Consider the following 12,522-nt stretch of genomic DNA (forward strand, 5'->3'; position numbering starts at 1 on the left):
ATTGGGCTGGCCACTCTATTACCTCAATCTTGTTTGTCTGTAACCAAGATGTTTTGGGTCATTGTCATGTTGAAACACCCATTTTAAGGACATTTCTTCTTCGACATAGGGCAACATGATCTCAAGTATTCTGATATATTTAAACTTATTCATGATCCCTCGTATGTGATAAATAGGCGTAACACCATGGTATATCCCCATTTATACAACAGGTAGTTTCGACTTTATAATCTGATTGGTTGAGAAGCGTTCTAACTGTGCTGATATTCGTGATAACAGCACGGCCTTTTCACACCACAACTGTACTCCGCTGACGCGTTGCCATTAACGACAAGCTTCATGCACACAAACGCGCACGCAGGCAACACAGCCTTTTTTTCCCGGTCGCGTTTTAAATCCGTTATCTGATATACAATCTAGCGCACTGTGTAGGGAACATAACCAATTGTCTAATTCACTATCTAGTGCACTATGTAGGGAACATATATCCATGATCTGATACACAATCTAGTGCACTATTTAGGGAACATTAATGTGTTTGTAACGCGAACAGTTAGTTAAGCCAGTGAGCAGCTCCTAGTAGTTCTGTTTTCATCCATAGCCTTTGGTGTGTGCGAGAGGTTTTTTTATTTCTTTTTTTCCCTTCGGAGGTTCTTGCTTTCTTCTTCTTCTTGTTCTTACCTCCCTGAAATGAGTTTTTGCAACTTGGGATGTCTGCTTTGTAGTGTTAAACTTTATATTAGTTGTGGAACTACTTTTTGGCGGAAGGTATTGTCAATATTAAAGCATATTTAATATGAAATTCAGGGCTTCTTTGATTTATTTTCTTTCTTTATTTTGTAAAAACTGTTGTATAAAAGCAATTGAACACTCGAGGTTGTGTGTTATCGCGAATAACATCACGGCTGTGATGATCTACGGCACTCACCTTCGGTTTGTGCCTGCGACCATTCGCGATAACACACTTCCTCTCGTGTTCTATTGCTTAAATCATCATTTTGTACCACCACGCTTTACTGTCTTCACAGTGTACTGTGGCTTGAATTCAGTGCTCGGGGGTCGTCTGACATATCGTCTACGGCCACTAGACCCAAAAAGAACAATTTTGCTTTCATCAGTTCACAAAATGTTGAGCCATTTCTCTCTGGACCAGTCAATGTGTTCCTTGGCAAATGTTAACCCATTCAGGACATGTCTTTTTCTTAACAACGGGACTTTGCAAGGAGTTCTTGCTGGTAAATTGGCTTCACTTAATCATCTTCTGTACTCACTGGTAACTTAGCCATTTTGGCTATTCTTTGATCCATTCGAACAGTAGTTCCACGCTTCCTTCCGTATCTTTCAGGTTTTGGTTGTCACTTCAAAACATTTGAGATTATTTTAGCTGAGCAGGCTATAATTTGCTGCACTTCTATGTGTGTTTTTTCCCTCTAAAATCAACTTTTTAATCAAAGTACGCTGTTCATCAGAACAATGTCTGGAACAACCCATTTTACCCAGTACCTCATAAGGAAATGTGCTATGACCAACCTGTGCAACATTTGCCACCCTCCTAAATTAAATAAGGGCCAAAATTGACACCCGTTCTTCTGCAGAATGAATGACTTCACCAATTGAACTCCTCACTGCTATTATTTTGAACAACCCCCTTTCAATCAATGCTTCGATTACTCAGAATGAGCGGCATGCATGTCCTAATTGTTGGGTTTGTTTTGTTTTCATTACTCTACTACACTTTCAAGTAAATTATTTGCTACATAGAAATAGCATTGATACTTAAAACAGTGATTTATCAGGTTAATGGTGTTGGACTGCTATTTTTTTGAACACCACTGTACATCCAATTGCCTTGATAACATCTCATAAGCATTTTAAAAGCTAACAAGCTTACAAACTTCTCTTATGAAATCTTCAGCTTTTCTTCAAATGCAAAAGCTTTCAGCTTGTATAGAATTAATAGCTTTCATGCTGCAACTATTGTCTTAAATCCCACCAAAGATTTTCTGTCTTATTTAAATCTAAAGAGTGTGCTTTCTATCATTGTCTTGCTTTAAATTACAATTATCGCCAGGGTTTTACCAAAGAAAGACCCAACATTCCCCAACATGCATTTGTCCAAACCTTCGTCTGGTAACCCTGTGTTTTGCAGTAACATGGGTGGTTTTCCTTGTTGTAGTGGTGAGATTCTTTAGGCTCTGGACAAACAAAATAATACATTGTATACAATAATACAATACTACCATTTTCTTTGTTCATTTGACTTAGTTTGAAGCGACATCTAATGCCTAGTTCACACTACACAATTTTTGCCCTGATTTTCGCTTGCCGACTGGTCGCTGCTGGGATGTGGCAGCTCGGGAGCAACTCGGCATTCGCTCTAGGCTCGAAACTCGGCTCTCAATCGCCATGTGTGAACTGTTCAACGACTCGATCTGAGCAGCTCGCCGAGCGCTCGGCAACTGAGGAGAGATATCTAGCATGTTGAATATCTGGATCAGTCGGTTGCGACTGGCAATGAGTGTGGTGAGGGGGATAATATAGTTTCTATCAGAATACATCAGCACACACACAAGCTTTACAGTATTTGTGAACTTATTGTCCACAGCAAACCATAATACCCATGCTGCATTACAAAAAATATCTATTAACCTCCAACTCACTACAGAACAAAACAATCCCTGCTGGTCACATTGCCAAATCCACTCGGATTCATTTTTTTCTCTCTTTGATCTTACGCTGCACATCAGCACACAAACAACTTTGATCGCTCGCTTATTGTTGACGTGCATTTTTGGCCGTGGTAAACCCCTCGTCACTTCAGTTTGGGAGACCAGAGAAGCTTGCCTATGATTCCAGTTGGTGATAGATCATGTAGTGTGTGACCCCCTATCACCGATCAGTTGTGTAGTGTGAAATACACACCAACTTGAAAGACTCCTGATTACAAGAGATCCAGTTGTGTAGTGTGAACTTGGCATAACTCTGCAGAAAAGTTATACATCTTTTTTCTTTGGAGGGGGGTGTTTGCAATTGCAACTGTATATACCAGATAATTGCTGTGTCCTTTTTGTTTTCCATAGCATGAAGTATTTATTACATTCCAATCTAAACTTCGTTAAAATGTCTGAACTTGGCGCCCAGGTGGCGCAGCGGGATATTCCGCTAGCACACCAGCACCAAAATTCTAAGCTCCTCGGTTCAAAACTCGTTGTTGCCACCGGTCGGCTGGGCTTTATCTGGCGGGCATAATTGGCAGTGCCTGCAGCAGATACTAATTGGCCACCGTATCTGCAGGGTGGGGCCAGACTATCTGTAGGTCTTTATATGCTATGTAAGGACCCTGATTGGCGGAAAAGACGCCTGTGCAGAATTCAGGGGCGAGAACAGGAAAGCTGTGCACGTGTTGGAAAAGGTGTATACAGCGAAGTGCTCTCCTTGGATGCAATCAGGTATCCCTCAGCAGCAAAAGACAAATTGAGTGCGCTAAATCGGGAGGAAAATGCATTAGAAAAATGTCTGAACTTAATTAAAAAGGAACATGAGTCCAAAAGGTATAAAAATTATGCAGATGTGTAGAAAGTACCTAAATGTGTCTGGCATCTGTGAGGTTACATTTAATGAATGTCATAACCACCAAGACAAATGTACAAGACATCAAATCATTACATGTTAACAGTTATTGTCCAGTTTATTAAAGGCATTTACAACACATGGAGAAGCCCAATGAAGAAGAAACATCATGATCTGTTTCATCTATTTAAAGAAGAGCTACAATATTTTGGCAAGTCTACCACTCACATCAAACACTGAATGAAAAAAAGAACTAACACTGTAGGGACATAACTTAGCAATATTTATCAGAAAAATGCTAAAGCAGACAAGTAATACAAAAAAGCATTTAACAATACAAGATGTGTAGCATTAGCAGATCTCTCATCTTAAATGCTTTAAACAAAATTAAATGCATAAAGCACCTGCACACAGGAATAAAAATGTTAATTATTTAGGCCCTCATTAAAATCATTGTGTAATCAGAGTTGCCAGTTATTTAAATATGCTGCTTTGCCAAAACTGGTCTGGCAACCAAATATCTATCTGACAGGGGCAATATGCTAATGTAATATTAACATTTAGTAAAAATAAAAACACAAAAGTTTTATCTTAACTTTTTTGAATTTTAAATACTAGAGCTTGGGATTTAGAAGAAATACAAGATTGTATATGTTATGATGGTTCAAAAGGGTGATAAACTAAAAAAAAGAGGATAAAAAACAATTGGAACTTGTCTTAGTAAGGTGCTGGACCACCAAGAGCCACCAGAATCAGTACTGGATAAACAGAACACCATTTATCCAAAAAGCATTTGTGATTTTATAATGGTGGTGAATAGAGATGTCTAATATGTTGGTCCAAAACCTCCAACACACATAGTAGTGAATATGGTTTAAAATTCACATTTAAATGCAAATGTTAATTTAGTCCCTGATCCTACTGAAACACTAGGTAGCAAAGTCTTTGTGACTAAAGTTCCTGCAATGTGTCTTAATAATAAACCCTCTTTTGATTTGCCTTTCCTTCTGTGTACAAAATTAAGTTCAAATTGACCACCTCTGCTTTGTTTATTATTTAATTGTATTATGCAGTACAGCCATTGGAGGGCTTCACCTATTTAGGTTTTCCAATAATTTCATCAATTTATTATTATTAGGCTTTGATTAAATAATCATGTATTCAATTATTCTAGTCGGTCTAAGCAGGGGTCCGTCAATACCCAAAAACACTTGGTGCCCATGGAAACAAACTCTGTACAGAATAACAATCCACTGCATGTTAACACACTCACCCGTTGACTCGCTCACTAACATACATGGGCAATTCAGAGCAGCCAACTTGTGTTTTGCATGAAACCCACACAGACGTAAAAGTCAGAATAGAATATTCAAAATTCTTGACAGGCAGTGACTGGAGGTCACTGGAGGATTGAACCCAGGTTCACATCGTACCAGATGTGCCACCATACAAGGGATAGTCAAAACTCCATTTTTACATGTGACATAAATACATATGTGACAAACATAAGAACAAGAACATATTAAAGTGTTACAGAATTAATGTACCTTTACCATTGGTTACTTAATTCTCAACAGAAAGTAACTGGACACTTGCTTAGTGAAAAAAAAAATCCAAATTGTAGTACAGTTTATAGTGTGTTCAATAAAATAACAATAATAACAATAGTTATAATAATAATAAAGTGTCTGGGACAATGTGCTGTAGTGGTTTGAGCACTGAACTCTATCCAAACGAGACATCAGTGTCTCCTATAAACATAATCTTGTCAAACATGAGACTGGGTTACTATAAATAACTGAATTAAAGTAAATAATATTTCACTGCTTTTGATCCAGTACTTGGGTAAGGGTCCATAATATGGAAAGCTGTAAATGCTGTAAATCATTCTTGTGATAAATTATAAATATTCACATCTCAGCACCTTTATACTCCAGGTTTATCTTAACCTCTCTCTAGTTCCATTTCTAAATTCTAAAATAAATCCCAAGTTATACAGTGTACGATTAGGACTAGATAAAGCCTACACACAGTAGGACTAGTTAAGGCTTTTTACTATATTTTGCAAACTTTGTTTCAAATCAGAAACCGTTCTTAATAAAAAAAAATCAATCCATTATAAAGACAACAATTCAACAAAGTGCACCCTGATATTCTGTGGATTTTGCTCAGATTACCCAAGATCCTCAAATATGTTTAATGCTTCCCTTATTACTATCCAGTTCTTAAAACCTTCTACCATCAAATTCATGATCTTACAAGTTTACACATGTACATTCAGTAATATATAAACTGTGTTTAGTACTCCAGTTAATCAGAGTCACAGTGGACAGGGCAGTAATCGTCCTCTTTTACTGTCCACTTGTTTTGATTGTACCATAGATATAGCTAAAGACATTTCTCACTTTCAGTTTGCACTAAATGCAACAGACACATAAAAACTACTGAGACATTTAAAAGATGTAAAAAACAGGTTAAAGGGTTTGTTTCACAAATTCGAGGTCATGGCCTGTGCATGAAGGTTTGGGTTTCAAACCTCAAAATACAGATATACAGATTTTCATCAGTGTTTGTGCAGAGGAGGAGGATGTGGAAATCCTAATCTTCTTAAGGTTCTTCCAGAAAGAACCCGATTTAGTCTTGTTTCACTTCCAGTTAAGTTTCATTGGTCCAGTTGGTCAACAGGATACAAAACAGAAGGGGAGCCAGCACTAGGAAGGGACATGAGTGCGGTCAAAGTCTAAAATGAGAGCTTTGATGTGAGAGAGTTTTTGATGGAGATACTCGCAGCGTTTCTTTTCCTCCTGGTAGTAAGGGAATTTCTGCAGCAAGAAAAAATGCTTCTATTAGTACTTCTTAAAAAGTTTAAAAAATAACGAAGCACAGCTTAATGTTAAAAATGCTTTTAAAATATTATATAATGGGTGTGTTCGAAAAGCTAGGGAGCTCTCTACATAGACAGCATTTTACGTCATCCTACGCGCGCTCCCGAGAAGTAGACTGTTCGAAATCCTAGATGCCTTAATATGCTCACTACTAAGGTATCTTAACATTTCAATGTTATTTTGACTCGAGAACGAGTGAGCATCAGAAGCATCCTTAGTGATCAAGGCAATCCCAGCATTCAGTGAGGCAGCTCTTCTCTCACAGAAAAAAAAAACATGGCTGACGGAGTTATTTTCAAACGTAAATAAATGATTATTTTTAATTTGTATAAACTTGCACAAGTGTATTTATTTGCAAGTTTGGGCTTGTCAGCGAATTTAACTGTTTTCGGTACACGGAGGGAGATGTTAGTTGACATTCTGGCGCGCTGTGCCACCCCATCCCATTGGTTTGAATGGCAAGATGCTAACTGTGTTAGCTTAGATGCTAACTGTGTAAGCGAAACCCGATGGAATCGCTGTCTAAGTAGTGCATTCGAATAACCTGACTTATAAGTCATTGACTTGTTAGAATCCTCTCTACTGAGGCAGCTGCCTATGTAGACAGTAAGACAGCAAGGCAGCTCCCTAGGTTTTCGAACACACCCAATAATAGTAAATATTTGTAAGAACACTTTTTACCTTCTTATATTTCCTATATTTTTGCAGTATTTGGTCCTCCATTACCTAAAAGTTTGACAAAAATATTTTATTATTATTAAATGTTCACCACTCAAATTATGTAACATTCATACACATTATCTAGATGTTACCTTGCTTTCTTCATCTAACACTGATTTTAGAAGTACAACCCTAAATCAAAGAAAGGTGGGACAATATGAAATATGCAAATAAAAAAACTTTGCAAACCAAGGTATTCAGTTGTTATTTTGTCCCATTTCTCCTGTAAACACCTCTTAAGGTGTGCAACGGTACAGAGTTGTTGTTGTTGGGTATTTTGTTTCAAAATTCTCAACACATTCTCTGTTGGGGACAGGTCAGGACTGCAGGCAGACCAGTCCAGTACTTGTACTCTCTTATTCCGCAGCCATGCCTTTGTAATGTGTGCATCTTAAAGGCAGCATATGTTGCTCTAAAATCACAAACTGCCCATCTTTGCTGCTTAAAGCCTCAGCCTTGTGTGGATACTGCTTTAGTTCCAAATCATGATTACAATCAGCTGTGGGCATCACATCATTTAGTTTTATTTTATTTAAATTTTTTTAAAACTCCTTACTAGCACTAAATCGCCCTGTCTCAACTTCTTGTTAAATGTGTTGCAGGCCTGAAATGCAGGAATGGATGAATATTAACAAATAAAATTAAGTTGAATTAAATTAAGTTAAATTAATGTAGGAAACACTTTTAACTTACTTTTTTGATTTGAGATTGTACAAAACAGTATAGAATCTGCAATTTAAAGTTTAAAAAGACTCTCCTCTACCTTGTATTCTTTAGTCCCGGGAGACAGGGTCTTTATTTTAGAGCCCAGTTGGATGAACATTTCTGTGACTTTTCCAATCCTCTCATGAAGGTCCTTGTACTCATCATACTCAGCACTGAAATCCTCCTTATACTGGTGTCGCTGCTCCAAGTTAGCAATAGTGTTGTATTTTCTGTGAAGATTTGCACAGAAGAGTTGTTTGTCCACTTCTTTTTCACACTGAAATTTAATTGGTAATGGGGGTGTACATTGTGAAGATACACATATAGACCTATATGCACACTGTTAAAAGTTTTATAACTTTTACCTGCAGACTTTACACTTTTAGAAATAAAGGCACCCATTTTTGGACAATTTAGGAAATTTTATAAAATGCAATTACAATAAGAATCTGTGATGTGTTTTTTCTCTTGAACATTTCCAACAAAACCACAGAGAATATTTTATAAAGCTACACAAATGTAGAATTTAATGCCAGTAACACATATAACAAATATGCCTCTATTTTAAAAAAGAAGTTGAAATACATAGAGGCATATTTACCATGTTTTACGTCACCTTACATTTCGAGGATAAGTAGAACACTAATGTCGCAGTTTAGACTTTCAGCTTGCATGTCTTGAGATGTACAACTGTTTTCCAGAGTACTACCATGTGGCTATATTGATCACAATAGCACAATGGTTTCCTCATGCAATGCCATCGTATTACACTTTCAACAATGCATTGCATCTCCCAAATTTTCTGAAATGGGGGTTTGTACATTTTTTGTATGTTCAGTATAAATAATTTACAGGGAAATGTACATGCATTCTCATCCAAGGTCATTAAGGTACATAATACACTGTTGTACTTTATGTGACATTTTTATTTTGCCACTTAAAACAATACAAAATAGTAGTTTTTAAAAAATTTTTTTAAATACTTATATAACTAAAAAACTTCGTTCTTTTTAGTTTTTTTCTGTTAGTAAGTGCCATTAAGTATCCATGATTTCATTATAAAATTAAAACTTAAAATAAAATTTGAAACTAAAAGACTTAAATCAACATAATTAATTGTAATTAACTACTGATGTGGAAGTGCTTAGGTAAATTCCAACACTTGGACTTGTTTGGTTTCTGTTTTTAAAGGGATGTCCCAATGTGAGTATAAATTATCTTTGGAAAGTACTTTTGCTTTTTTTATGTGGTCTTGCCTACTGACAAAATCAAATTAGAAGCATGTTAATCAGGTGGGACAATTTAGTTCTTTACAATTGAATTTTTTGCCAGCTGTGAATGTCATCTGTACTGTTCAGTTACACATGAATATTACAGAAATATGACTGTTAAAAGTATGTCTAAACAAGCAGTTTTCACCCTTAAAATAAATGTGAAAAAAAAAATAATGAACAGGTGATTGGTTATCCAAAAGCCATGTATTTACAGTGTATTCAAAGTATTTTAGAAATTTTGTGCTGTGGATTTAATTTTGAATTGACACAAATGCCATTTTACCCATTACCCCACACATAATTACCTATAATGACAAAGTAAAAATGTTTAAAGTTTTTTTTTTATAAATCAAAAGAAATTTACTTTTTTTGAAAAACAGTTCAGTATTGCTGTGGCACAAATTGTGGTTAGGTGCATTCTGGTTGCTTTAATTATTCTAGAACTCAGTTAAGTGCACCTGTTGTTTGTTTGTTTAACGTCATGTTTTACACGTTTACATTCATGACAGGAAACTGTAGTTACTCATTACACAAGGTTCATCAGTTCACAAGGTTATATCAAACACAGTCATGGAAAATTTTGTATCTCCAATTCACCTCACTTGCATGTCTTTGGACTGTGGGAGGAAACCGGAGCTCCCAGAGTAAACCCACACAGACACGGGGAGATCATGCAAACTCCACACAGAAAGGACCCAGACCCAGGACCTTCTTGCTGTGAGGTGACAGTGCTACCCACTTAGCCAAAGTGCCGCCCAAGTGCACCTGTTGTAATTTAAAAGAATTGAACATAGTCTGGAAAGGCACACACTAGGGTCTATAGGGGCTAACGTTTTATACTTCACCAAGACAAAAATCAATGTCCAGGGATGGAATAGATCAGAACAAGGAAAAAAAAAAAACAATATATAAGTGTTCCCACGACAACCTTAGTCATCTTTCTGAATCCACTGTAGTTGTTCTGTATTGTGTTGTGCACAGTTCATGTTTGATTTGTTCACAAGGCAGATAAAAAATATCTCAAACAGTTTCAATAGTGACACACGTAAATTAGTTTTCACCTACAATAAATATTCTGGCAGGTCCTGTGATGAGTCATGGGTGACAGGTGAGTTTGGGCCCTCATGGTCTACACACACACACACGAACAAGACAAAAGAGAGAAGATAGTAAATATCAGTGCAAACGTAATCAGCAACATATGCATGCAGCTATGACAGGGTCATTACTCAAAGGTGTTTCTGATAAGAGGAAGAGCTGCTCTTATTTGTACTTTAGATTGTGTGTTTGTGGAAATCCTGCTCCGTCTGTAGCTTTTCTGGGTTATGGGTCAACTAGTTGTTATTAAGTCAATCATCAACCTAACATTGGACAGCCACATGCATATAAATACAGTCAAATCTGGGCTTGCTCTGCATTTGGACTTGGAGGGATCTCCCCATGTGTAGGTGAATTATTTTGGGAAAGTACTGTCATTTTATGTGGTTTGGCCAACTAATAAAGGCAAAATTACAAGTAAATTTGCAAGTAAATTACCTCCAATTCGACATACACCGATCAGCCATAACATTAAAACCACCTCCTTGTTTCTACACACTTTGTCCATTTTATCAGCTCCACTTACCATATAAAAGCACTTTGTAGTTCTACAATTACTGACTGTAGTCCATCTATTTCTCTACATACTTTTTTAGCCTGCTTTCACCCTGTTCTTTAATGGTCAGAACACCCACAGGACCACTATAGAGTAGGTATTATTTAGGTGGTGGATCATTCTTAGCACTGCAGTGACACTGACATGGTGGTTGTGTGTTAGTGTGTGTTGTGCTGGTATGAGTGCATAAGACACAGCAGCACTGATGGAGTTTTTAAACACCTCACTGTCACTGCTGGACTGAGAATAGTCCACCAACCAAAAATATCCAGCCAACAGCGCCCCGCGGGCAGCGTCCTGTGAAGGTCTAGAAGATGACCAACTCAAACAGCAACAATAGATGAGCGATCGTCTCTGACTTTACATCTACAAGGTGGATCAACTAGGTAGGAGTGTCTAATAGAGTGGACAGTGAGTGGACACGGTGGTTTTAATGGTGGTTTTAATGTTATGGCTGATCAGTGTATACTGTATGGTATGTCACGAAAAGGCAAAACAAGTGGTGTAATTGACCATAGATATTACATAGCATGTAACTAAAGATGGAACTAGCTCACTTAAAACGCTGGCTAATAATGTCTACTTTTTAATGTTTCTAATTGCAATTTGTAAATTCTCAGTAATTAATAGTAGAAAATGTTTTAAGTGAGGGAAACATCGTTATCCAGTTGTTTTTGTTATTTACCTTAACTTCAGTGCCTTTGTCCACTGTAAATGTATGGTAAATGGTCCCAAAATTGTTCTCACCAAGTTGAAAACATATATACACTATCTGCAACCCATTCAGGCCGAACAGGTAGTCCAGCTACTTCAAGATAGCACATTCATAGCAAAAAGGTTTGCTGTGTCTCTCAGCACAGACTCAAGAGCATTTAGGAAATACCAGGGTGCTGGCCATTACACCAGAAGAGCTAGAGAAGGCCGTAGAGGCCCATCAAGTCATGAAATCCTCAAAACCATTATCAGACCTTATGCTGGTGCTGTGGACACTGGGTTCCTCCTGGTGCAGGACAATGCTCTGCATTATGTGCTCAGAATGTGAAGGCAGTTCCTGGATGACACTGGCTGGCCCTGACATTCCCCAGACCTGAATCTAATTGTGAACCTCTGGGAAGAAATATGCCAGGACACCAGCTGCTGTTGTGACGAAATTTACACAAATTGGTTAAGTCTGTAATTTACTTTTGACTTTTATTGTTGGTGTGATTTTGAATCCAGGCCTCAGTGGGTTGATGATTTTGGTTTCCATTGACTCAATTGATTGGTTTCCATCATTGCGTTCTTAACAAATTAATTTTTTTTTTTAAGTAAAGTTAATTTTTCGATCATCAAGATCAGATGTGTAATTTAAATGTTCCCCTAATTGTTTTGAGCAGTGTATATAAAATCATTTGCCAGGACACAATTAATGGCACCCTTTGTTCAGCTTGAAACAAGGGACAACATCAGATGAATCTGTGTTTAGTTAGAAATTACACTCACCTGTCCCCACCTTGTTAGTACTCACATTAGCCTTTAAATTTAATTAGTCTATGACTGGTGGCATTGGCACTTAAAAAGGCCATTTTAAAGGCGTTTTATTTCTTGTTTCTTGTTTACAATGGCAAAGCCAAAGAGCTGTCTGAGCAGATCAGTTTTTAAACACCTCACTGTCACTGCTGGACTGAGAATAGTCCACCAACCAAAAACATCCAACCAACAGCACCCCGTGGGC

General features: G+C 37.3%; 1 protein-coding gene across 1 annotated transcript in view; it reads right to left on the bottom strand.

Moving 5' to 3' along the window:
- Positions 1–3,669: 3,669 nt before the first annotated feature.
- The window catches only part of LOC134323684 (RNA polymerase II elongation factor ELL2), a 69,066-nt gene continuing 60,213 nt past the window's right edge, over positions 3,670–12,522 (bottom strand). Inside the window, exons 9-12 of the mRNA XM_063005302.1 lie at positions 10,220–10,283; positions 7,939–8,110; positions 7,137–7,181; positions 3,670–6,392 (exon numbers count right to left, since the gene is read on the bottom strand). Of these exons, the coding sequence (XP_062861372.1) occupies positions 6,282–6,392; positions 7,137–7,181; positions 7,939–8,110; positions 10,220–10,283 (392 nt within the window). The 3' untranslated portion in view covers positions 3,670–6,281. The remainder of the gene's footprint in view (positions 6,393–7,136; positions 7,182–7,938; positions 8,111–10,219; positions 10,284–12,522) is intronic.

Source organism: Trichomycterus rosablanca, chromosome 11 (genome assembly GCF_030014385.1).
Source record: "Trichomycterus rosablanca isolate fTriRos1 chromosome 11, fTriRos1.hap1, whole genome shotgun sequence".
Lineage (NCBI taxonomy): Eukaryota > Metazoa > Chordata > Actinopteri > Siluriformes > Trichomycteridae > Trichomycterus > Trichomycterus rosablanca.